The sequence below is a fragment of the Notechis scutatus genome, chromosome 6 (assembly GCF_049901735.1).
Source record: "Notechis scutatus isolate UNSWTSFEM ecotype Mainland chromosome 6, rNotScu1.2, whole genome shotgun sequence".
NCBI classification, from domain to species: Eukaryota; Metazoa; Chordata; class Lepidosauria; order Squamata; family Elapidae; genus Notechis; species Notechis scutatus.
In genome coordinates, this window is record NC_142014.1 from 4,318,236 (window position 1) to 4,345,513 (window position 27,278).

At 41.0% G+C, this 27,278-nt stretch overlaps 1 protein-coding gene across 1 annotated transcript; it reads left to right on the forward strand.

The window, feature by feature from the left end:
- The first annotated feature begins 1,844 nt into the window (after window positions 1-1,844).
- Window positions 1,845-26,787, forward strand: CCDC3 (coiled-coil domain containing 3). The gene is made up of 3 exons (XM_026689668.2): window positions 1,845-2,341; window positions 4,245-4,419; window positions 24,347-26,787. Exons 1-3 carry the CDS (start codon window positions 1,956-1,958, stop codon window positions 24,620-24,622), a joined length of 837 nt encoding a protein of 278 aa, XP_026545453.2. The 5' UTR covers window positions 1,845-1,955; the 3' UTR covers window positions 24,623-26,787.
- The last annotated feature ends 491 nt before the right edge of the window (window positions 26,788-27,278 follow it).

Consider the following 27,278-nt stretch of genomic DNA (forward strand, 5'->3'; position numbering starts at 1 on the left):
ATTCTAGCCTATTCTATTCTAGTCTAGTCTATTTTCTATTTTGTTCTGTTCTATTCTATTCTATTCTATTCTATTCTATTCTATTCTATTCTATTCTATTCCATTCCATTCCATTCCATTCCACTCCACTCCACTCCATTCCACTCCACTCCACTCCACTCCATTCCATTCCATTCCATTCCATTCCATTCTATTCTATTCTATTCTATTCTATTCTATTCTATTCTAATTCTATTCCACTCCACTCCACTCCACTCCACTTCACTCCACTCCACTCCACTCCACTTCATTCCATTCCATTTCATTCCATTCTATTCTATTCTATTCTATTCTATTCTATTCTATTCTATTCTATTCTCTATCCTATTCTATTCTAGTCTAGTCTATATTCTATTCTATTCTATTCCATTCCACTCCATTCCATTCCATTCCATTCCATTCCATTCCATTCTATTCTATTCTATTCTATTCTATTCTATTCTATTCTATTCTAATTCTATTCCACTCCACTCCATTCCATTCCATTCTATTCTAATTCTATTCCACTCCACTCCACTCCACTCCACTCCACTCCACTCCACTTCATTCCATTCCATTCCATTCCATTCCATTCTATTCTATTCTATTCTATTCTATTCTATTCTCTATCCTATTCTATTCTAGTCTAGTCTATATTCTATTCCATTCCATTCCATTCCATTCCATTCCATTCCACTCCACTCCACTCCACTCCACTCCACTCCACTCCATTCCATTCCATTCCATTCCATTCCATTCTATTCTATTCTATTCTATTCTATTCTCTATCCTATTCTATGCTCTACTCTATGTTCTATTCTATTCTATTCTATTCTATTCTATTCCATTTTCTATTCTATTCTATTCTATTCTATTCCATTCCATTCCATTCCATTCCATTCCACTCCACTCCACTCCACTCCACTCCATTCCATTCTATTCTATTCTCTATCCTATTCTATTCTAGTCTAGTCTATATTCTATTCTATTCTATTCTATTCTATTCTATTCTATTCTATTCTATTCTATTCCATTCCATTCCATTCCATTCCATTCCATTCCATTCCACTCCACTCCACTCCACTCCATTCCATTCCATTCCATTCCATTCCATTCTATTCTATTCTATTCTATTCTATTCTATTCTATTCTATTCTATTCTATTCTATTCTAATTCTATTCCACTCCACTCCACTCCACTCCATTCCATTCCATTCCATTCCATTCTATTCTATTAATTCTATTCCATTCCACTCCACTCCACTCCACTCCATTCCATTCCATTCTATTCTATTCTTCTTCTCTACTCTACTCTCTATCCTATTCTTTATCCGCCTATCCTATCCCTATTCCCATCCCTATCCTTGAGCCTTCCCAGCCCTTCTCTTTCCAATTTCTTCCCTCCAAGCTTCCCCCTTCATCCCCCTGCATCTTTCCTCCGTGTTTCCCACTACATCTTTCTGTTTTCATCTGCTGCAAAACTCAAGCAGGATGAGAAGCCCCAGGCCAGGAGCCATTTCATTTTTTCAGCTTTTTTAAATTTATTATTATTATTATTATTATTATTATTTGCAGCCCGGTCCTTCCCTCTTCCCTTCCTTCTGCTCCAGAAGTCCTCAACTTCAGGCAGAAACACGGCAAAGCACACACACACACACCCTGTTTTTTGTGTGTTTTGTTTTGCAGCCACTGCCGAACACCCGCTAAAGAAACTTCTCTGGTCTCTTGTTACTGTCCCTCCCCTCCCTTGGAGAGAGGGGTCCCCATTGGCCAAACCGGAGCCAGGGACCACCTCTCCCCCCCCCTCTGCTCCTTGCCAATCGAGTCCTGCATGTCCCTGTTTCCTAAACTCAGCCTCCCTTTCGGTCTGTGTGTGCTTTAAAAAAAACAGAGTTTTGGGAAGCCTGGCGCATCCAAGAGCTCAGCCTGCATCCATCATGGAGCAAGCAAACTTATTGCTGAGTTTCCTCCTCCTTCTTGGGGAACAGCTGAGACCCAGCCCGGCTTGCCAGCTGCCCACCGACTGGAGGCCACTCAGCGAAGGCTGCCGGGCAGAGCTGGCAGCCACCATTGTCTACGCCAAAGTCTTAGCTCTGCACCAGGACATGTACTACAGCATGTACAACTATTTGCCCTGGCACTACGACGGCGCCGTGGACGGAGGGCTCTTTTACTCCGCCGAGATTGAGATGCTGTGCGACCAAGCTTGGGGGAGCATGTTGGAGGTGCCAGCGGGGTCTCGCTTCAACCTCACTGGATTGGGCTACTTCTCCTGCCATTCCCACACGGTCATGCAGGATTATTCTTACTTCTTCTTCCTCAGGTGAGTAAGTCCCCTTTGCTCCTCTTTAGAAAGACAACCCAACAACAACACCTTCTTCCATATGAGGTGGACATGCTCGGAAGCTGAAAATTACTGGAGTAGAATTCATAAGTGGATAGAGGAAAGAACGAAAGCAAAATTGAATTCAGACCGGAATTGTTTCTATTAGGAATATTAAGGGGAGATCACACTAAGACAGAGGTATATATTATTTTACATATAATAACAGCAGCCAGGATTGTGTATGCACAGTGCTGGAAACAGGAAAATATACCATCTGAGGGGACAGAGGTAAGAAAGATTCTGGGCTGCGCGGAGATGGACAGGCTGACTCAAGAGTTAAAAGATAGAAATGAAACGGTACTCCATCCCTGCAGGTTTTTAAGAAGAGACTGGACAGCCATTTGTCTGACATAGTATAGGCTCTCCTGCTTGAGCAGGGGGATGGACTAGAAGACCTCCAAGGTCCCTTCCAACTTTTTTGTTCTATTATGCTGTTATCCTTCCTTCCTCCATCCATCTTTTTTTCCTTCCTTCCTTCCTTCCTTCCTTCCTTCCTTCCTTCTTTCCTCCATCCATCTTTTTTCCTTCCTTCCTTCCTTCCTTCCTTCCTTCCTTCCTTCCTTCCTTCCTCCATCCATCCATCCATCCATCCATCCATCCATCCATCTTTTTCCTTTCTTCCTTCCATCCTCCATCCATCCCTCCATCCCTCCTTCCAGCCATCTTTTATCTTCCTTCTTTCTTTTCTCCATCCATCTTTTTCTTTCCTTCCTTCATCCCTCCATCCATCTTTTTCCTTCCTTCCTTCCTTCCTTCCTTCCTTCCTTCCTTCCTTCCTTCCTTCCTTCCTTCCTCCCTCCCTCCCTCCCTCCCTCCCTCCCTCCCTCCCTCCCTCCCTCCTTTCTTCCTTCTCCATCACTGGAGGTTTTTAAGAAGAGATTGGACAGACACGTCTGAAATGGTGTAGGGTCTCCTGCTTGACCAGGGGGCTGGACTAGAAGACCTCTAAGGTCCCTTCCAACTCTGTTATTCTGTATATCAATAAAGGAAAATATTTGTATCTTGGGGTTGACATGAGCTTGGTGGTTTTCTTGCAGACATTTCATGTCCCAAACTAAGTAACCTCACCAGTTCCTTGTTTTTGAGTGTTCCCCAAAGCAAACGGGTCTTTGGATGTCCCAAAGGAGCTTTTTTTCCCCCCAGGAGGCAACTGGACTTTCTTCTTTTTTTTCTTTGAAGACATTTCGCTTCTAATCCCAAGAAGCTTCTTCAGCTCTGACTGGATAGCCTGGGGAAGGGAAGGATTTCTCCTTCCCTTTCTCCTTCCCTTAGGATAAATAAATCCATCAGATTTATCCTTCCATTCATCCAAACGGACCTTTAGATGTTATAAAGTTAAAAGGACACACCAGGCAGACAGCAAAATGTTCCTGACGTGTACAGAAAGATATTTATGTAACTGAAAGGAAAATTTAAAAATAGGTAAATGCACAGATAATGCACATACCTGCCAGCAATCTGAGGTGAGAAGGATCGTAATTCAACCAGCTCAGCTATCTGCCCTATTCTGGGTGGGAGGATTTTAACTTCAGAATAGAATAACAGAGTTGGAAGGGACCTTGGAGGTCTTCTAGTCCAGCCCTCTGCTCCAGCAGTACCATTCTGGACAGGAGAATACCCAATCTCTTCTTCAAACAAAACCTCCAGTGACCTTGGAGTTATCCTTAAGTTGAACTCGTACAAGCTGCAATCCTGTAGATTTCCCTTCTTCTTTTTTTTCAACCATAGTATAGAAATATTTTGCCACTAGGAATACAGGATGTGTCCAAATATTATTATTATTTTTCCAGTCTAACCTGCAAACACCTTTTAAACCTCAATCCTGCCTCTCCTTTCACAGAATGGATGAGAATTACAACCTCCTTCCCCACGGGGTCAATTTCCAGGATGCGATATTTCCGGACACGCAGGAAAACCGGCAGATCTTCTCGAACCTTTTCCAATTTTCCAACTGCAGTCAAGGGCTCCATGCCCTCATGTTCTCCAGCGACTGGGAGACCCAAGAGGACAACAGGGTAAGCCTCTCTCTGGGGGTCATGCCCTTGTTGGAGTCTGATTCTGAGGGGGAGATGGAACAGCTGACAGGGAGTGGGAGTGTGGCTGCAGTGGCTGTGGAAGAAATGGGGGAAGGCACAGTCTGGCTGGGCATTCAGAGGAAGACCCAGGGCCAACCCCTCTTCATCATCGGGCATGCAGGGAGGAACAGAGAGGGGAGCAACATGAGTTACGGGTGAGAAAAGGGTCCTGATCCCTTTCATTAATTGCAGCTGGGAGAACAGGATATAAGAAGGGCGTTTGCACACAGCTCCTTGCTGGAAGCAAAATGTGCATTTTCTTCGTGGAGGCTTATCTGGGTTTTGGCGTCCTCCCAAATGTGGGTGCTGCATTATCCTTTGAAAGTCTGCAATTTATTATCCTGGCCTGTCATGTTAATTACTTCTGCATGGCTTGTGTTGGTTTTTTTATTTCTAATTTATCTGTACTTTGGGTTCAGATGCATTTCTTCCCTTCGTAGACTGTTTTTTGGAAGAGTTTGATCTCCAGCTGAGGATAACTGGACATTGGGGGCCAAGTTGGAGGTATTAAAGGGAATTTATCTACTTCTGTGCCTTTGTTATTTTTGTGCCACGCTCTGGGTCATCACACTGGGTTTATTGTTCTTCCCAGGAACCAGTTATCAAACAGAAGATTGTTTGATGCAAGTTTCTTTTCAGTGGTATGAGATTCTCCATCCTCCAGGTCATGGTTGTCCTAAAAATGCTTCCCCCCCCCCCAAAGGCAACTGGACTTTGTTTTTCCTTGAATAAGTTTCACTTCTCATCCTAGAAGCTTCTTCAGTTCGGGGTGAATAGTGGAGGATGGTAGAACTGAAGAGGATTCTTGGATGAGAAGCAAAACGTCTTCAATCAAAAACAGAGTCCAGTTGCCTTTTCCAAAAGCACCTTTGGGGTTTTTTAGCTGTATATTTGAGGGGGGAAAAAATCATAGTAAGTCTTCAGTGTATCTGATTGAAGAAAAGATCTTGCACTGGGATCTTTGTATGTTTTATGGTTTCCTTCCTGCTACGTGGCAGCACTGTTCAGAGTTTTGCAGCATAAATTCAATACCAGAAAAGTAAGCACAGATGACTGAGGCTTCATTTAACTTCTTTATAAACATATAAAGTAAATTTTACACTACCAGTTGTAGATTTTCTCCAACATGGAGCAAACTCAAACGGACGCAGACATGTTACAGGTTCAGAGCAGAACAGCAACTCAACTTCAGCAGATGAGCAAGCCAGTTAGTGTCTCTTTCAATAGACTCAGAAAACAGAGCTTCAGAGCTTAACATAGAGCCACACCTAGGCTACTTCTAGTTTCAGTTTCCAAACAGTCCTCATTGGCTGACTTAGTTGCTAAGCCTATTCATTGGCTGACCTTGTTACCATGCTCTGTTCCAGCTCATGAATATCCTCTGACAGGCACCGTTATGACTTTGAGCATGTCGATTGCTAACCAATTTTAATCCACACGTTTCCACAGAGAGATTATTTGCAGGGACTCCTGTAATCTTTGTTCTCTTTTTGTATTTACTACCTCAAGTAAATACAGCTAGTCCTCAACTTACAATAGTTTGAACAGTTCAAACTTACAACAATGCTGAAATAAGTGACTTATGACCATTTTTCACACCTATGACCATTGCCACATCCTAATGATCATATGATCAAAATTCAGAGGCTTGCCAATTGACTCATACTTATGATGGCGGCATTTTCCTGGGGTCCCCCTTTGCGACCATCCGATGAGCAAAGTTGATGGGGAAAGCCAGATTTACTTAACAGCCGTGTAACTAACTTAATAACGGCATGATTCCGCTAATGCTTAGGGGACAATGCTTAGGGGGTGGACATGGCTTGGTGGTCATGTTATTGGCTGGGTGAGGCCAATTCAACATCACTCACATCGAGGCACACATCTCCTCGCCTAGCCTCTCATGCCTGTGGAGATGCTGCAACAGTCGTAAGTGTGAAAAATGGTCATAAGTCACTTTTTTCAGTGCCTTTGTAACTTTGAATGATCACTCCACACAAGTAAAGTATTAGCAAAGGAGGGGAAAAAAACTCCAGAGAAGTTCCTGAGACAGGAAGTCTAGTCCTGCCAAGAATGTAATAAGGGTTAACGGAGAGGCAGTTTCTGTAAGCAACACCAGAATGTTTCCTTCCTGCCTTTCTTACAGGATTAGGCCAGTAATTCCTTCTAACAACCGGTTCTCCGAACTGCTTAGAATGTTAACAACTGGTTCCACCAATTCTGGTAGAATTCCACCCCTGCTTCCAACTCTGTTATTCTGTTCTATCCTAATTTATAACTATTTATAACTTGTCTTTTTGATAAGCTAAGCATATCATTGCCAGCTCCTCTAGCTATTTTTAAGCATTTAAACCAAAAAACAACAGTACTATCCAACAGATTAATTCATTATTAAATCATACCATTAAAGCAAACATCAATTATAACACCGAATCCCCTTTCTTGAGATGCTAAATTAACACACACATCACCCCACTACATCACCTATTCATTTAATCATGTCATAGCAATGTATCAAACTCTGCATAAAAATAAAAGTCTCTTCTTCTAACACCCCCGCCAAAAGAAAACAGTGTGGAATCCTTGCTATAAATATCTTGTTGTTTTTTTTTAAATTAGGAGAGGAAAAAATCCTTCTCAAAAATGGATAAATTGCACCTGTCTCGCACTTAGAACTTTGATAGCCAAACTTCCTTTAGCTATTTCTGAGATGGCTCGATATCTTTCGTCTGAATGCACTCCAAATTTCTCACTTTTTGAACTGGGATAGTCTATCATTATTTATTTATTCATTTATTTATTCATTCATTTATTTATTTATTTATTTATTTATTTATTTATTTATTTTTATTTAATTTATTTAATTTATTTAATTTATTTATTTTTATTGCATTTTCCCCCCAAGAATACAATTCTCTTTTACATTCTTTACAATACTGTGACATCGACGTTACACATACGTTTACACGCGTATATACTTTTAATCCTTATTTCTATTATCTAACCATCTATATACCATTTATCCCATACCGCATAATATTCTGATTCTTCTCTGTCTGTCATCTCTCAAGCAAGCTTGTTCATTCTGCACAGTCCAACACTATTATCATTTCCTTGGAAGGGGTTCGATCCAATTTCCAACTTTGTGCAAAGGCAATTCTAGCCACTGTCACTATATGCAGTATAATATATTCAGCCTTTTTACTAAATTCTCCTCTAATTATTCCTAATAAAAAGAATTCAGGTTTTAACTCTATTCGAAGACTTGTTGTTTCCTGTAACCAGCTGAACTGGGATAGTCTTAATGGGATACACAATCTTCCCTTGACTTCTTTGTGTTGGGAACTGTAATATGTACCTCTTTGTGTTGGGAACTGAAATGTGTACCCTGTCTTTGTAGAAGAATCACAGTGTCGTCGATCTAAAGTTTACTATTCTTGGCTGCTCTGACATGGTTGAAACTTCTCCCAAGGGAGAATCCCATGGCAAGGATTTCATTCCCTGATCCCTGACCCCTTTCTTGGGCTCGCTTCAAGTCAAGGCCATTAACTATTCCAGAAGCTTTTGAAGAGCAGTTGTCCAAAATCAAAGTGCTGCCAATGGAAACTGAGAAGTAAAATGTATTACAGACTAAGAAACAGCTGTCCTGGTCCTCCCTCCGGCCTTTTGCACCTGTGTGTAAAGCAACGAGGCTCTAAGGATCTATATTTCAATAGAATTTTCTGCCACTTATTTGCAAATCTTCAAGCTCCTTTTTCCTTAAACATGCAAACATTTGTCACATCTTTTCCCCAATCACAGAGATGCCACACAGGCCCTTTGCAAGCAAGGCTTCCTGCTGGTTGTTTGTTAAGGAATTCTAGTTCATTCATTCATGGTGGATTTGGAGGTTCTGATGGGTGATTTATCCTTGTATTTTAATTTGGAGAGTCTCTTGATTGGGTTTTTTTTTTTAATTTGCTTGCCACTCAAGTGACTTGGTGAGAATCAGAATCTGAATAGAGTTGGAAGGGATCTCGGAGGTCTTCTAATCCAATCCCTTGCTCAAGCAGGAGACCCTATACTAAGGATCTTCAAACTTGGCAAGCTTAAGACTTGTGGACTTCAACACCCAGAATTCCTGAGCTAACATGACTGGAGGAGGAGGAATTCTGGGACTTGGAAGTCCACCAGTCTCAAAGCTGTCAAGTTTGAAGACCCATGAGCTAATCTATCATCCATCCATCCATCCATCCATCCATCCATCCATCCATCCATCCATCCATCTAGCTATTGATCTATCTAATCTATATATCTAACCATCCATCCATCTATCTATCTCATCACTCCCTCCCTCTCTCTCTCTCTCTCCACCAAGGGTCTTCAAACTTGGCAAGTTTAAGACTTATGGACTTTAACTCCTAGAATTCCTGAGCTAACATGACTGAAGGAGGAGGAATTCTGGGAGTTGGAAGTCCACCAGTCTCAAAGCTGTCAGGTTGGAAGACCCCTGCCCTATAACATTTCAGACAAATGGCTGTCCAATCTCTTCTTAAACACCTCCGGTGGTGGAGAAGGAAGGAATGGAGGGAGGGAGGGACGGAGGAAGGAAGGAAGGAAGGAAGGAAGGAAGGAAGGAAGGAAGGAAGGAAGGAAGGAAGGATAACAGAAGAATAGAGCTGGAAGGGACCTGGGAGGTCTTCTTGTCCAACCCCTTGCTCAGACAGGAGGTCCTATACCATTTGAGACAAGTGGCTGTCCAGTCTCTTCTTGAAATTCTCCAGTGATGGAGAACCAACAACATCTGAAGGCTAGCTGTTCTACTGAATGATTGTCCTCACTGTTAGGAAGTTTCTCCTTAATTCCAGGTTGCTTCTCTCCTTGATGACTTTCCATCTATTGTTTCTTCTCCTGCCTTCAGGTGCTTTGGAGAATAGCTTGACCCCTCTTCTTCTTTGGGGCAGCCCCTCAAACATTACAATACTGCTATCATGTCTCCCCCAGGCCTTCTTTTCTCTAGACTAGGCATACCATATGAAGAACATAACTGTTCTTCATATGTTTCATACATGTGGATAGCCACACTTATTAAATACATTAAACTAATTTATACTATGTTTTTAAAGTTGCTTTAGCCTGGGAATAAATGGGAACGATAACATGACTAGATAGTAAATCTGTAGAGATTCTCAGTGATCCCGGTCATGGTTGTCCCAAAGATGCTTTTTCAGGAGGTAACTGGACTTTCTTGTTTTTGTTTTTTGGAAGACGTTTTGCTTCTCATCCGAGAATAACTAGCTGTCTGCAAGGAATATAAACCATTCCCCACCGCCCTGTGAGAGCTGAAGAAGCTCCTTGGATGAGAAGCGAAATGTCTTCCAAGAAAAAACAAGGAAGTCCAGTTGCCTCTTGAAAAAAAGAAGAATCTTTGGGACAACTAGATAGAACATTCTGGGAGTTGAAATCCCCACATCTTCAAGTTGCCAAGTTTAAGAAATGCTGCATTCAGGCATCACCCGTTCAGACAGTCAGCAAGTAGGACCTTGCTAAATAGGAGCCAGCAGTGGGCAGCAGCAGCCAAAAAAGCCAATGCAATCCTAAATTGCATTAACAGAGGGATACAATCGAGATCAAGGGAGGTACTAAAACCACTCTGTAAAGCTCTGTAAGACCACACCTAGAGTACTGCATCCAGTTTTGGTCACCACATGATAAAAAAGATTGTTGAGACTCTAGAAAAAGTACAGAGAAGAGCAACCAGGATGATTAGGGGAGTGGAGGCTAAAACATACGATGAAAGGTTGCAGGAACTGGGCCTGGCTAGTCTAGGGAAGAGAAGGACCAGAGGAGACATAGCATCTTCCAATATTTGAGGGGCTGCCCCAGAGAGGAGGAAGGGGTCAAGCTATTTTCTAAAGCACCGGAAGGCCAGACAAGGAATAATGGATGGAAATTGAACAAGGAGAGATTCGACCTGGAAAGAAGGAGAAACTTTCTGACCGTGAGAACAATCAACCAATGGAACAGATGTTGCCCTCAGAAGTGGTGGGAGCTTCATCACTTGAGACTTTGAATAGGAGATTGGACTCCTATCTGTCAGAAATGGTGTAGGGTTTCCTACTTGGGCAACGGGTTGGACTACATAACCTACAAGGTCCCTTCCAACTCTGATTATTTGTTAAGATCTGTTAAGGCCTAAAATGGTTATTTAGAAAGCTCAGGGTTTATGTCGGTGGGATGACAGCCAGTCAGTTTCATTAACAGGGCATTTCGTTCAATTACAAATTCCCGTGTTGTGTTTTCCATACAGTCAGCCAGGAACTTCATTAAACTGCCATGAGATGAATCAAACTGGCAATATACATATTTGATAAAAATAATGCAGTTGAGTCAGCCAATGGTCTGTTTTTCTTCCATTAATTCTGTTCCTTTGCCTGTTTTCTTCTCTGTTGGCAAACTTTGGTCTGTTCTTAAGTCATTTGATTCTTCTTTCCTTTATAAGACAACGGTGTTGTTTTAGTTGTCGAAAGATTTAGGGAGGATTAGTCGGGAAAAACAGTTCCTAGAATTTCTGGCCAAAGTGGATTTTGTTTTGGGAGAAGTCTGTGTACAAAGCAAAATAGCAGGCTGTACACTTCTGAAGAAAAAGAAAATGAGTGCACCTAATAATTTGCAAGGGTGCTCCTGTTTGTTTAGTTTTTCTTTTTTTTAAAAAAACAAACCTTCTATCTTGGAATAAAAGGAGACTTGGAGTTTTAAATATGGTATTCATTTAAAACCATGTGGCTTTTGTTAAGAGTTACGCAGTACAGAATCTGATATTGTTTAGTTATAATTATTAATACCCTGTTTCCCCAAAAATATGACCTACACTGAAAGTAAGTCCTGATTTTGGGGGAAGCCATAGACTTGGGAACTTGTAAAGCCAGGAAGAAAAATGGAGAGCCTTGTACTCAGATGGTTAATCAGGTAAAAAGGGTGTTTGGGCTCCAGGTTTTCGTATAGGTAGATTTTACCCTGTTTCCCCGAAAATACGACCTAACCTGAAAGTAAGTCCTAGCTGGATTTTTTTACATGTGCACCACAGGTGGTATTCAGAAGGTTGTGACCAGCTGTGGAGAACCGGTAGCGGAAATTTTGAGTAGTTCGGAGAACCGGAAAATATCACCTCTGATTGGAGATTTTACAGTATCCTTCCCCTGCCATGCCCACCAAGCCACGCCTACAGAACCGGTAGTAAAAAAATTTGAATCCCACCACTGATGTGCACCCAATATAAGCCCTACACCCAAAATAAGCCCTAATTCAGATTCCACCCACTCCAGAGTAGATGGGTAAGAATTAAGCTTGGCTGGGGATGGGGTGTGTATGAGGAGCTGCCCTACTACTTACTTTTGGACAGTTGTAGCCAGGCCTCGCACACCCTGACACCTGCCTTGCCGGCCCATTTCTTCTGCGGCTGGCAAGGCTTTCCTGAAGGCCTCTGTAGTAGCTCATAACAAACATCTGGATCGATCCGGAGCTCTCTTATCGGCTGCAGAGGCCTTCAGGAAAGCCTTGCTGGCCACAGAAGAAGAAGTTCCTGAAGGCCTCAGACAGCGAAAAGGAGGCTGGGGGCGATGCATGCAAGTGAGGTTAGTCAGTGGATGACGTCCCCCGAAAATAAGACCTGGTGCCTTTTTTGGTGGCAAAAGAAAATATAAGACAGGGTCTTATTTTGGGGAAAACATGGCATTTTATTAGCTTAGGAAAAATAGTTAATTAGTTCCAATATTTAGGAAGTACAGCTTTCCCCAGGTTTATAGGTGGTCCTTCACTTGCATCCACAATTGAGTCCGAACATTTATGTTGTTAAGTGATAAATTTATTAAGTGAGTTTTGCCCCATTGTGCAGTGTTTCTCACCCCATTGGTTCAGCAAATCATTGCACTTCTTGAATTAGTAACACAATTCTTAAGTGACTCTATTGACTTATTAGGAAGGGAATTATACGAAAGAGATAAATTATCTAATCCTGCATGTAATAACAGCAGTGAGATTAGTGCTCACACAATGTTGGAAAGGATATATATATATATGTATATATATGGTATTCAGCTTTGTTGGGGTATTTTCCCACGTCATTATAGTTGTGCTTTTAAAGTTCTAGCAACGTTTTGGCAGAATTTCATCAGACTTCTGTATTGTGTTCGTCTGTGTTGGTGTGTGTGTTTTTCCGGTAGCTAAATGCACAACCGCTACCTAAATGCATAATCCCATCACCACCCTGCACAGATCAACTCCGTAGCCAAGACCCTCATCTCCAGAACCAAACGCCTAGCTGACAAAGACCACCTGAGAACAGAACTACACACCCTCACTAACGTATTAATTTCCAACGGATTCCAAAGAAACACTATCACCAATCTAATCCAAAAAGAGATACCCCTAAAAAACCAAGACACAGAATAAGATAACGGTATCGCACTCCTCCCCTACATCAAAGGCACCACAGACAATATCAGCAAAATTCTCCACAAACACAATATCAGGACAGCCTTCGGCACTGACCAAAAAATAGCCAACATCCTAAGAAACCCCAAAGACAAGATCCAGCTAGAAAACCAAGGAGTTTATGAAATACCATGCAACAATTGCCCAGCCACATACATTGGACAAACCAACAGGAGAAAAAATGCACGCATTGCAGAACACAAAATTGCAGTCAGAAGAGAAGAAAATACTTCCTCCCTCTTCCAGCACCTTAAAGCCACAGGACATGAAATTAATTTCAGGGGAACCAAATTAATATCCAACACTGAACACTCCAGCAAGAGAATAATCAGGGAAGCCATCGAGATAGAGAAACACCCCCATAACATGAATAGACGGGACGATACCTCCCGCCTACCAGACATCTGGAAGCTAGCCCTCACCAACAAACGAGTCCCAGCCATGAAAACCAACACCAGACCCAAAACAACATGGGACACCACCGCCTATCCCGCTCATCAGACCCAGGCCCAAGCCCATCCTATAAACGAAGGACAACCACCATCCAGAAAACAGACCATGGCTGCTTTGCCAGCTGTCGCACCCCCCGACCCCAAAACCAAACAAGCTGACACACGCCAAGAACACAGAACCAGACTCCAAACTCGAAGCCAGACTAAAACCCAGAATGCTACATCACAGCCACCTGCTCAGGATATCACATCAGAAAACTCAGGAAATTATACCACAAAAACTCAAGAAGTTGCAACACAGCAAATGACCCAGGATATCACAGCACAAGACCAAGGATACCACAGCAATAAGTCTCACAAGGTCATCACACAACCCATTACCAAGCCGTTACTACACAGGAGGCTAATGGGAAAGAGATCAAAACACAAATGACCCAGGAGATTATAACGCAGGACCCAGGATACTTCAACAAAAGAACTCACAAGCCCATCACACAACCCATTACCCAAGCCGTTAAAACACAAGAGGCTAATGGAAACACTTGAAATCATCAAAAATAAATACCAACCAGCTAAACACCTCATGGAACTAGCAGAACACTGCTTAACCAACACATATTTCATATACAAAGGACAAAGATACAAGCAAATTGAAGGAGCCCCTATGGGATCACCACTGTCACCCGTCATTGCAAACCTGTTCATGGAAGAATTTGAATCCAGAGCCCTGGCTAATGCCACCCACAAACCCAAACTATGGTTAAGATACATCGATGACACATTCGTGATTTGGCCCCATGGAAAAGAAAACCTAAACAATTTCCGAACACACCTAAACAGCACATACCCCAAAATCAAGTTCACCATGGAAACGGAAACAAACAAACAACTACCATTCCTAGATGTACTAATCTACAAAAAAACAGATGACACACTAGGGCACATCCGAACAAAGCTGAATACCATATATGTAAGTACCCGCGAAAACTTAAGAACAGATATAGATAGATAGATAGATAGATAGATAGATAGATAGATAGATAGATATAGATATAGATATAGATATAGATATAGATATAGATATAGATATAGATATAGATATATTCTTAAGTTTTCGCGGGTACTTACATGTATGGTATTCAGCTTTGTTCGGGTATTTTCCCACGTCATTGTAGTTGTGCTTTTAAAGTTGTAGCAACGTTTCGGCAGAATCTCATCTGCCATCATCAGACTTCTGTATAGTGTTCATCTGTGAGTCAGACTTTTATAGTGGTTTCAGATTTAAATTTGGGGTAGCCTATGCTGTGCCAGAATGGTTTTTTCTTCATCCTGATTGGTTGGGAGTCTTGGTCTCTGTTTATTGGTCTTGGAGTTTGCTGTGTTCAGCTTGATTGGTGTTTCTAATATCTTCTGTCTGTTTTGTAGCTTTTTTTGTCTTGATTGGCTGGCAACATTGTGTTTGCTGTATTGGAGGCTTTTAGTGCAGCTTGGCTCCGAGTAAACGGACGGCTATCATTTATTAGGAAGCTAGGTTTCATCTGGGTACCTGGTTGGGGTGTGTTTGAGCTGGAGATATTAAGGGGAGTCTATTTGTGCCCAGGTGTTTGCCTGGCTTCTGGTGTGGAGATTTTTTTGTTTGAGAGTGCAGGCTTCCAGATAATTGACAGTCTGGTGGAGTCATCTCTTCTGTTCATGCTTTCAGGTCTTTTTTCAATCTCTATGGCTTCTCTGATAATTCTGTGGCTGGGGTTTTCTATAGTGGCTAGGGTTTTGGTGCCATTGAAGTCGATGCTATGACCTGTGGCTTTCATGTGTTGGACTAGTGAGGAAGTGTGTCCCAGCTTTTTGACTGCATTTTTGTGTTCATCCAAGCGGGTACATATTCTTCTATTGGTCTGCCCAATGTATGTGGCCGGGCATGATGCACAGGGGACTTCGTATATGCCTTGGTTTTCCAGGTCAATTTTATCTTTGGGGTTTCTAAGGATGGCTACTATTTTTCTGTCTGTTTTGAAGGCAGTCTTGATGTGATGTCTGTGTAGTATCTTACTGATTTTGTCTGTAGTACCTCTTATGTAGGGCAGGACAGCTGTTCCATAGGTCTGTTCATCTTCTAGGTCTCCATTATGTTTCAGTGTGTTTTTGTGGATCAAGCTGGTGATTTTGCTTTTGTGGAAGCCGTTGGCTGTCAGTACTTTAGTCAGGGTGCATAGTTTAGTCTTTATGTGTGTCTTGTCTGCCAGGCGTTTGGTTCTAGCAATTAGTGTTTTAGCCACGGAGTTTATCTGTGCTGGGTGGTGGTGGGATTGGGCATTGAGGTAGCGGTTGGTGTGTGTTTTCTTCTGGTATACGGTGTGTCCTAGTGTGCCATCTGTTTTTTTGTAGATTAGGGTTTCAGGTCTTTTTTCAATCTATATATTTATATGCACCTGGAATAACAATTGAAACATAAGCACTGTCAAAAATGGATTGTAATATACACAACATTTTCTTCTTTTTAAATATCTGTATTGTATTTTGTATTTTAATGTTTTAAATTTTCAATAAAGGCTATTTCGAAAAGTTAAAAAAAATATTCTAAGCCCTGAACCAATTTCATGAAGAACTCAACAGCTGTTCCTTTTACTGTCTTCTAGAGAAACTCAGCAAAGGGTACCATAGATAAAGTTGGAAAAACAATACATTCCTTACCCAGAAATGTTTGGAAGTCTTCAGCTGTCGCCAAAGTAAACTAGTTTGGATAATCCAGCTTCTCTCATCAAGACCAAAATCCTGGTGCAATGTTATTCATGGAATAAAGGCAAAAAAAATAATAATGACATGAGCTACCAAAAAACCTCTGTGAGCAAAACCTCACTACTTTGCTGTTCCTAACATTCTCCACCCCGCCCCCCCATGTTATCTAAAATGCTTGTGTTCCATGGGAGATTAAAAATATCTTCCTGGGATGTTTAATTGCAAACTCCAGATGTTATTTGTAAGCAACTGTTTGCATGCCATCTATCATTTAATTGGATGGACGTGACATGGAAGATTCTGCAGTTGAGACTTGTGTGTTTACTCAGAAGTAGAGGGGGTTAACCTATTTTCCAAAGCACCAGAAAGCAAGACAAGAAACAAGAGGTGGAAACTAATCAAGGAGAGAAGCAACTTGGAATAAGGAGAAACTTCCTAATAGTAAGGACAATTAACCAGTGGAGCAGAAATTGTGGGTGCTTCATGACTGGAACTCTTTTAGAAGAGACTGGACAGCCATCTCTCTGAAATGGTATAGGGGTTGGACTAGAAGACCTCCAAGGTCCCTTCCAACTCTGTTCTGAACAAAATAGAAGTTAAACCCATTAACTACCATAAAGATTATCCCTGCAGTCACATGATAAGCCCCCTGGAATATGTTTGCCCGATGGAAAAGAATTCCCACAGAGTTCCACGGAGAGAAAGAGAGAAAAGGGAGGAGAGAGAAGTGAGATAAAGAGGAGAGAGAAAGAGGAGAGAGAAAAAGAGCCAAAGAGAGAGGAGAGAGAGAGAGTGTGTGTAATATGGAGAGAGAGACAGAGACAGAGGAGAGAAAGAGAGAGAAGGGAGGGAGGGAACGAGAAAGAAAGAGGAGAGAGAGAGAGAGAAAGAAAGAGAGAGAGAGGAGAGTCTCTCTCTCTCTCTCTCTCTCTCTTTTTCTCTCTCTTTCTCTAACTCTCTCACTTTCTCCCTCCGGAGCTGCAGCAGAGGGACAAAAGAGCCACATGTGGCTCCGGAGCTGTGGGTTGCCGACACCCAGATTAGGAAATCCCAAATTGCACAGAGCTCCTCTTCTGTAAGTGGTTTCCTTCGCCAGACCACTTGAAGACCCCACAATGGATTTCCCTTCTGAAGAGCTCTTGGTGGGCACTTCTGTTAAACCTCTCTCCTTAAAGCTTCCAGTTTCCAGACCTGACAATTGCAAAAAAAAAATCCACCCATGCACAAATGTTTGAAAGCAACCCCCATTCGAGTGATAGCGCGTTCCCATGGCAACTTGGCATGTTGTAAGACATGTATGCTCGAAAGCACATAGCAAGCCAGCCCTGGGAGATGGCGGGGGTGCTTTTAACCAAGGCAGTTTAGATCAAGGTTATAGTTGAGAGAGTGTGTGAAAGATGCTTTGTGAAAAAAAGTTCTACCAACTTTAAGCTGATTTTATGTTTTTCTTCGTTTTGGCAGTTTAACTAAAATCTGGATATATTTTTTTTAAAGCAAGGAATAAGCAAAACTCGCCCAGTGAACTGAGTGCTTTCAGTAACAATGGATTTTTATCCTAGACAAAGGAATTCCTCCCCCTTTTTTGAGCTCCCTTTTTAAGTTAAAAGATCAGGGTAATCACAGCAACCAACACCAGTAACCAAAAACCTGCTCAAGTATTCTCCAAGCATGTTTAACAAACCATCTGCAAAACAGTTATAAAATTGAAGCAATTATAATTAAAAATGCAAATGGTTACATTTAGTCAAGAGTGTCATGCCCCTGGTGGAGACTGACTCTGCGGGAGAGGAGGAACAGCCGACAGGGAGTGGAGGTGTGGCTCCGGAGGTTGTGGCAGAGAGCGGCTGGGCAGTCAGAGGAGGACCCAGGCCCATCCCCTCTCCATCCTAGGGCACGCAAGGAGGAGAGGATAAGGGAGAGATGTGGTCTACTCAGGAGGAGAGGGCCTTGATCCTCTTCATGGGCTGCAGCTGTGAGAACTGGATAAGAGGACGGACATGCGTATGGGCCAGTGCTGGAAACAAAGCATGGAAATATCTCTAGTCTGTTGTTCCTCTCTGAGTTTGGCGTCCTTCACAGTGTGTGTTCCGATAATTGGCAGGTATATAAATGTGGTCAGTTCCTGGAGAAGGAAAAACACCATTAGTTGCAGATTTTCTGCAGACATTGTTAGAAAGATACAATCCAGTTCTGGCTTGGTAGTGGTCTTCCAATATTTGAGGGGCTGTCCCAAAAAAAGAGTTGGAGTCAAGGTATTCTCCAAAGCACCAGAAGGCAGGACAAGAAGCAATGGATGTACAGTAATCAAGGAGAGAAGCAACCTGGAATTAAGGAGGAATTTCCTGAGAGTTAGAACAATTAACCAGTGGAACAGCTTGCCACTAGGAGATGTGGGTGCTCCATCACTGAAGGCTTTTAAGAAGAGACTGGACAACCATTTGTCTGAAATGGTGTAGGATTTCCACCTTGAGTAAGGGGTTGGACTAGAAGTCCTCTAAGGTCCCTTCCAACTCTGTTATTCTATTATTCTGGGTTTTTTTTTCCAGTCCTTTGCATGATTCTTCTAATTTAATGGGATGTGTTTTTAGCTGGAAGTAAATCCTGCTCTCTTCCAAAAAACCGCTGGAATTTATATAGAATAAGAAGACCGAATCAGGGGCCATAATTTCTTTCCTTGATCAATCAGAAGATTGCAAGTGACATCACTGGAAGGTTGGTGAGCTCTTAGGAAAGTTCTCTTTCCCCCAGATATTTCTGTTTTAAAAAGTGAACATGTAAGCAAGGCTATATAAAATATTCCGGTATTTTATACATTATGATAGATGGTTGATTATTTCTTCTGTCCGTACTATATTGGCATCCTGGATGTTGCAATCAGTTCTGATCAGAAATAATAGGTGTGCAAAACTAATCAATCAATAATCAATTTATAAAGCATCCAAACAGATACGCAATGATCTGATTGCCTTTAAAATGTTTTTCATTTTCATGAATGTTTTCCAGAACAAGTTTTTCAGCTTTATTGTAAATGGCTTTCATCCTGAAATTAAGTCTCTTCAAGGTTACCAGAAATAACCCCAGTGAAAGAAATACCCTTTTTTTTTCAATGAATGAGTCCATTTTCTAGGGATTTAAAAAAAAAAAAATCCACAGATCTGCTGATCTGAGTATTTTTTTGTACATTTCCCCCCCAAAAAAGGTTTACTGTAATTTTGTCTTTCTGCTGAATCAGTGCATCTTGGAACAAAAGTAACTATTTTGGTTTCAAACCTGCAATTTGTTCTCATTTTTTTTTAAATCATCAAAACATGATATATTTTGGGTAGCAGCCAAAAATGTGGGGAAACTCTCCAGGAAATGAGCCACGCCATAGTAAACCAATGCCCAAGAGAAATGGGAATAAAATTGCTCTTAATTGGATCCCAGAGTAGGAACTTGTGGGAAAAACTATGGAGCATTTCTTCTTCATACTAGCTCGATACCCATGATTTGCCTACAAAACTAAGTGGTTGGGCTTAGTTTTGGGGGGAGGAAAATAAGGGGGGGAAATTCTGCCTTTGCTTACCAGCATCCATCGGTATTCATCTGGCTAGCGTCCTGTCAGTGTCTGAGAGAGTTGAGGGCTGTTTGGAAACTGAAACAGTATTTGCTGTGTGAGCATAAGAAGGAGACAGCAAGGAGCCTGGGCGTGGCTTAGCTCAACTGTTCTGTCCTAAAGCTGCTTGATGCTGTGAAACTGAAACGGAAACTCCTCTCCTCTGCTTGTGTTTTGCATTTGGAAGAGATTTCTTTCCAGGTGGGGAGGGGGAGTAGAACTCCTTAGCATCAGAGCATGATGATGGTAATAACGATAATAACGATAATAACGATAATAACGATAATAACGATAATAATAATAACAATAATAACAATAACAACAATAACAACAATAATAACAATAATAACATAGGAAATACTCTAAATGCTCTGATGGTCATTTTGAAAAAACCTTTCTTAGTGAGCCCCTAGAAGCCAAGAGGAATATACGGGCCAAATTTCAAGTTTGTAGGCTTTACGGTTCTGGAGATTTTGTGATGATGCGTGAGGGGCATTTTGCTTTTGGATAGATAGATAAAATAAAGACAGCAAGGAACACCGAAATTTTCATGCATATCCGGACGTACAGATAGTTCTCGACTTATGACTACGATTGAGCCCCAGATTTCTGTACTAAGTAAAATTTTTGTTCAATGACTTTATCCCTTTTTACTTTTTACTATTCTATTCTTTCCTTATTCTATTCTTTCCTTATTCTATTCTTTCCTTATTCTATTCTATTCTATTCTATTCTATTCTATTCTATTCTACTCTATTCTACTCTACTCTACTCTACTCTACTCTTTCCTTATTCTATTTTCTATTCTACTCTACTCTACTCTACTCTACTCTACTCTACTCTTTCCTTATTCTATTTTCTATTCTACTCTACTCTACTCTACTCTACTCTACTCTACTCTACTCTACTCTACTCTTTCCTTATTCTATTTTCTATTCTACTCTACTCTACTCTACTCTACTCTACTCTACTCTTTCCTTATTCTATTTTCTATTCTACTCTACTCTACTCTACTCTACTCTACTCTTTCCTTATTCTATTTTCTATTCTATTCTATTCTAAAAAGAAGCAGCAGCATCTTTGGGACAACTGTGACCTGGATGACTGAGAATCTTAAGGAGCTCCATCTAGTAGGATCGAGAAGAAGGGTCTTCTCTGAGATGGCTCCCTCCTTGTCATTTGAAGCACCATCTTTTCTCAGTTACATCCCCTCAATTCACCAGATTAGAGAGGTAGCAGATGTTATGGGTCCCCTCTCTTAAGGAGGTCCATCTAGTGGGGCCAAGAAGAAGGGCCTTCTTTCTGGTGGCTCCCATCCTGGGGAACATCAACCCAATGGAGATAAGATCGGCACCCAAGAAAGTCCAGTTGCTTCTGGAAAAAGCACCTTTGGAACTCCTTAGGAGAGGGGGGCCTTTAACCTCCCCCCCCTCCCTGCTCTGGGTGGGTTGAATGGATCTAACATGGAAAATATGGTCCTTCAAATAACTTGGGTTCCAAGTGGATGGAAATCAGCCCAAATCTACACAAATCAGGGGATATTTTTACGTAAGCAAAAGAAAAGTAATTTCCATATCAGTTTTTTCAATATTTTAAGAAACTTTATTAAACAAATTCTACAATTAAAAAACAATTAAAAACATATTTCCATTCATTGCAGCATATTTGTAGTAGTGTTCACTCACTTTGACATATTCTTGAGTATATAGAATATTGCTAAATATTTTTTTTTAATTCAAAAAAAATTCTTTATTGAAATTCAAAATATGAAAAAGTTTACAAAACTTTCTATAATAGTAGATGTGTCAATAACTTTCAACATCATTTTCTTGGCAGTACAATAAATACAATACATACAATTAATACTTGGCAGTTATTCATAGAATTAGTAATACTAATTCACAGTGCTTTATTAATATTAATTAAAAAGTGATTCATGTATATAGGTCGATGATTCAAAAAAGAAAAAGAATATCACATTAACACTAAGTATATATATATATATATGGGTTGTTGTTCGGGTATTTTCCCACGTCATTGTAGTTCTTTAAAGTTGTAGCAACGTTTCAGCAGAATCTCATCTGCCATCATCAGGTGTGTGTCGAACCAAGCCGAACACCATACATGTAAGTACCGCAAAACTTAAGAAAACATATATATATATATATATATATATATATATATATATATATATATATATATATATATATATATGGCCTTCATATTTTCCACGTCATTATAGTTGTGCTTTTAAAGTTGTAGCAATATATATATATATAAAAATCAGAGATAAATCTATATAATTATAGTCTATGTACTGTTGCTCTATTTTCCATAGCCATAAGAGGAGTTAAGTTATACATTTTAAAGTATACAATGTAAGTATAGCTACATAAATATTATAAATTAAATATGAATATTTACATAAATCTCCATTTTCTGGCAGTTTCTCAATTTCAACAGCTTCTTGTAGGTCCTACCTATATACCAATATGCCAATTTTATTTCCTCTTTTGACCTACATTTTTCATGTTTTACTGTCTACCCATTGATACCAAATGTTCCAGATTGAGTAATATTTTGAGTCTTCTTTATCATTTAATTCCATCGTGCGTCTATCCATCTCTGCACATTCCAGAATTTTATGAATTATATAACAGATAACAGATAATCAGAGTTGGAAGGGATCTTATAAGTCATCTAGTCCAACCCGCTGCCCAAGTGGGAGACCCCACACCATTTCTGACAGATGGCAGTCCAATCTCTTCTTGAAAGTCTCAAGTGATGAAGCTCCCACAACTTCTGACAGCAACTTCTGTTCCTTTGGTTGATTGCTTTCACTGTCAGAAAATTTCTCCTTATTTCCAGGTTGAATCTCTCCTTGTTCAGTTTCCATCCATTATTCCTTGTCTGGCCTACAGGCGCTTTAGAAAATAGCTTGACCCCTTCCTCCCTGTGGCAGCCCCTCAAATATTGGAAGACTGCTCTCATGTCTCCCCTGGTCCTTCTCTTTACTAGACTAGTGAATATTCACTAGAATATGAATATTATTACAATTATTTTACATTTGATTTATGTCACATATCAATTTAGAGTAGTGATTTTTTTAAAAACAAAACAAAACCTGGATTAGTTTTGGATGAAGTTCCATTCCTCTTCTCGCAGATACTTCTGGAATCTCAATTAACTTGAATCTTGCAATGTTTTTGTTTTGTTTTTAAATGCATGCACCCACCCATAAAACCCCCAAATGCTTGTTTTTGGAAGCCGCTTCTGGAGTGAGGGTAGGTGGTGGCCCTGCGGAGAATTGAGGATTTAGCAAAACCCCCGCAGCAGTTCAGAAAGACTGATATATAAATCATCGCCTATGAATGGCATCTTGGGTGAGTCATTTCCTCACTCCTCCCCTTCGAAATAAATCAGCATTCTTTTCCTTCTGAACGCTTTCCGCTGGTTAAAAAAATAATAATTACAAAACAGGGAACAGACAGAAAGAAGACATAATAACTTTCATTATCTCAGCAAGGGAGGCTGGTAGGTTACAACCTCCACAGCTCACATTAGAAAACTCCCTGGGTTAAGAGGAGGAGGAGGACGAGGGAAATAAACAAGAAATAAACCTTGACTGTCGTACCATGAGTAGTTTTTCACACCTACACAATGGTTGAATAACATTTTGTACATGTGAGCTAAGTTAAGGTATTTACTGTGCTCTTCTGTTGGTTAGAATACAGAATAACAGAGCTGGAAGGGATCTTGGAGATCATCTAGTCCAACCTCCTGCTCAGGCAGGAAACCCTGTAGCATTTCAGACAAATGGCTGTCCAGTCTCTTCTTAAAAGCCTCCAGGGATGGAGAAGGAAGGAAGGAAGGAAGGAAGGAAGGAAGGGAAGGAAGGAAGGAAGGAAGGAAGGAAGGAAGGAAGGAAGGAAAAAGAGATGGATGGAGGAAGGAAGGAAAAAGATGGATGGAGGGATGGATGGAAGAAGGAAGGAAGGAAGGAAAAAGAGATGGATGGAGGGGTGGATGGGTGGAGGGATGGATGGAGGAAGGAAGGAAGGAAAAAGAGATGGAGGGAGGGAGGAAGGAAGGAAGGAAAAAGATGGATGGAGGAAGGAAGGAAAAAAGATGAAAGAAGGAATGAAGCAAGGAAGAAAAGAAGGAAGGAAAAAATATGTATGGAGGAAGGAAGGGAGGGAGGAAAAAGAGATGGATGGAGGGATGGAGGGATGGAAGAAGGAAGGAAGGAGAACAGAATAACGGAATAACAGAGTTAGAAGGGACCTTGGAGGTCTTCTAGTCCAACCCCGTGCTCAATTAGGAAACCCTATACCATTTAAGACATATGATTGTTCTTAAAAACTTCTTAAAAACTTCCAGTGTTGGCGCATCCACAACTTCTGGAGGCAAACTAGAAGATTCCCCCCAAGGTCCATTCCAACCCTGTTATTCTCTGTTTTCTACGTCTGTGATTTTCTTACCAGCACAGACGTCCATGTTCCTCCTTGAGTTCAGAGGGACGGACTTCATTGAAACACCACTCAACTTCTGGTGACAGAGAACGCCTTGAATTTTGGTGACTTGACGCCCTTCCATCTTTTTGTCATTTCAGCTCATGTGCTCCTCCCTCCAGAAGGCATTGTTCGATGAGGAGGACCACGTGAAGAAACTCCAGCAGAAAGTGGCCACCTTGGAGAAACGCAATAAGCAGCTACAAGACCGAGTGAAGAAGGTCAAAAGGTTGCTGAGGCAAACCAGGAAGAGCGGCCGGCACATGGAGCTGGTCAACCAGAAGCTCAACGAGAAACTGTCCTCTACTGGGGCTCAGTTCCCCTACGCGAACTCCTTAAAGCAAGCCAATTCCCGGGCCACATACCTGAAAGTGTAAGAGCAAATCTGGCACTTCAAAGCTACAGTCTTTGTTCTGACCAAGGCTTCCGAGACCGTATTTTAAAAACAAGTCTTGTTTTGTTGCAACGCTGGGAATTATTTTCATTCCCAGCCGGTAATGAATCTCAAACAGTCCCTCAAGATAAGCACTCACCTTTCTTTCCTGGGAAGTGCTGCCAAGAACAGAAGTGTCCAATGAACTAGAACAACAAAATCCACTGAAGTACAAAGAGCTTCAAGGATTAATCTGAACCGAATGGACAACTTTGCTTCCTGCAAAGATTTTGTCACCTTGGCTTGACTTTTATACCTTATGGGAGGGACAATCATCTCCCAGCCTTACTCCCGAGTCACCCCTTTTGTCTCAGCTACTCTTGCCTTCTAGCAGCTCTGTGCATGCGTGCACTGGGAACAGGCTCCCCTTGTTCCTCTGCCTCGCTGATATCAGATTCTGGAGACTCAAGAGTCAGCACCCCACTCCCAGATGGTCCTGGCCGCATCTCTGCATCGGACGCAGGACCCTCATCTGAGTCCTCTCCAAACTCCTGGACTGGTCCCCGTTCTTCCCCACTGTCCAATTCCGCTGCCGTCTGCACCGGCTGCCAGCGAACCATAGCAGTCTTAGTGATCGAATGGTGTGTCCTTCTCTACCCAATCTCACCTTGAGAAGGAACCAGAGTGCATTCAAAGTCTTTGGCTTTTGACCGTGAAGAATTTGCACCTCAAGTGGATATCATATCTCACTGGCTTCGAACCAGCTTCATTGGACACACAATTCCTTGTGTATCCAATCACACTTGGCCAATAAAGTATAAAGTATTTTATTCATGAATAGGATTCAAGTTTTGCCTTGGAGGGAAGCACAGAGTGTTGCCTTCGGAACAGTTGGCTTGAGACTAACTAGGGATGAGTTTATGGACCATAGTTAAGGAGGGAGGTTGGGTTTTGGATGGGTCCAGTGATACGGGATTAACAGGTAGTCCTTGATTTACAACAGATCATTTAGTGACCTTTCAAAATTACAATGGCACCGAATAAAGCCGTGTGATCTCCTTTTGGTGACCTTCTGACCAGTAAAGTCAATGGGGAAGATGAAGTCACTTAACAACTTAAGAAATATCTACTGAGATTCTCCTTCATCCAAGTCATAGTTGTCCCAAAAGTGCTTTTTTTTCAAGAGGCAACTGGACTTTCTTGGGGTTTTCTTTGAAGAGGTTTTGCTTCTCCTCCAAGAAGCTTCTTCAGTTCAAAAGGAAGAATCCTGAACTGAGAATTGAAGAAGCTTCTTGGAGGAGAAGCGAAACCTCTTCAAAGAAAAAATGAAGAAAGTCCAGCTGCCTCTTGCAAAAAGCACCTTCGGGACTAACTTCATAACTTGTGGTTCCCTTAACCACTCCAGCAAGAAACGTCATAAAATGGGACAAACCTCATTTAACAACTGTCTCACTTAACCCCAGAAATGTTGACTTCAATTCTGGCCGTAAGTTGAGGACTACCTGTAGTCCAGTAGCTGAAAGCACTAAAGGGAGGTTGAACCTTCTCCAAATGGTGGGAGGAGAAATGACCAAGGACTCCAGGCAAGTTCACTGAAGAAGCAGACAAGTCTAAGTGTAAATAATAAAAAGTTTATAAGTTCCTGATCCTGAGGAAGTCTTGGTTTGAATGGGAAGGAGCTATGAGATTGGGATGAGTGAAATTCCCTTCTGTCCAAAGATGTTCATGGATAGATTTAAAAATAGGCTTCAAAGGAAGCTTCTAGCTTTGAGTAACACTACTACACCGTATCTGGAAGGAACTCCAAGAGGCCAGAGGGTGTTTTTTTCCCTGCTGATTACCACGACTCTCATTTTTTTTAAAGCTACTGTTCCCTTTACATCTAATTTATTGCATTTTAAATCACACTAATCTTCATGCCACAAATATAAAGTTCACATTCTTTCCTTACATTCACTTCCAACAATCTCACTCTTGTCTCCTTCCCTTCATAAAATTTTGGAAACAGTTTTACCTGTTCTCTCTCCCTCCCTCCCCCTCCCCCTCTCTTTCATCTATCATCTATCTATCTCACCAATCTATGATCGATCAATTGATCTCTATCATCTATCTATCTATCTATCTATCTATCTATCTATCTATCTATCTATCTATCTATCTATCTATCTATCTATCTATCTCATCTATCTCTATCATCTATTTATCACCTATATCTATCATCTATGTATCATCTATCATCAATCATCTATCTATCTATCTATCTATCTATCTATCTATCTATCTATCTATCTATCTCTATCATCTATCTATCATCTATCTATCTCACCTATCTATGATCGATCAATTGATCTCTATCATCTATCTATCTATCTATCTATCTATCTATCTATCTATCTATCTATCTATCTATCTATCTATCATCTATCTATCTATCTATCTATCTCTATCATCTATCTATCTATCTATCTATCTCTATCATCTATCTATCATCTATCTATCTCACCTATCTATGATCGATCAATTGATCTCTATCATCTATCTATCTATCTATCTATCTATCTATCTATCTATCTATCTATCTATCTATCTATCTATCTATCATCTATCTCTATCATCTATCTATCTATCTATCTATCTCTATCATCTATCTATCATCTATC

Bases quoted from the DNA above. Each gene is read 5' to 3' on its own strand.
- CCDC3 (XM_026689668.2), top strand. From the start codon at position 1,956: ATGGAGCAAGCAAACTTATTGCTGAGTTTCCTCCTCCTTCTTGGGGAA. The intron at 2,342-4,244 runs GTGAGTAAGTCC...CTCCTTTCACAG, and splicing joins TCTTACTTCTTCTTCCTCAG to AATGGATGAGAATTACAACC. The intron at 4,420-24,346 runs GTAAGCCTCTCT...TTGTCATTTCAG, and splicing joins AGACCCAAGAGGACAACAGG to CTCATGTGCTCCTCCCTCCA.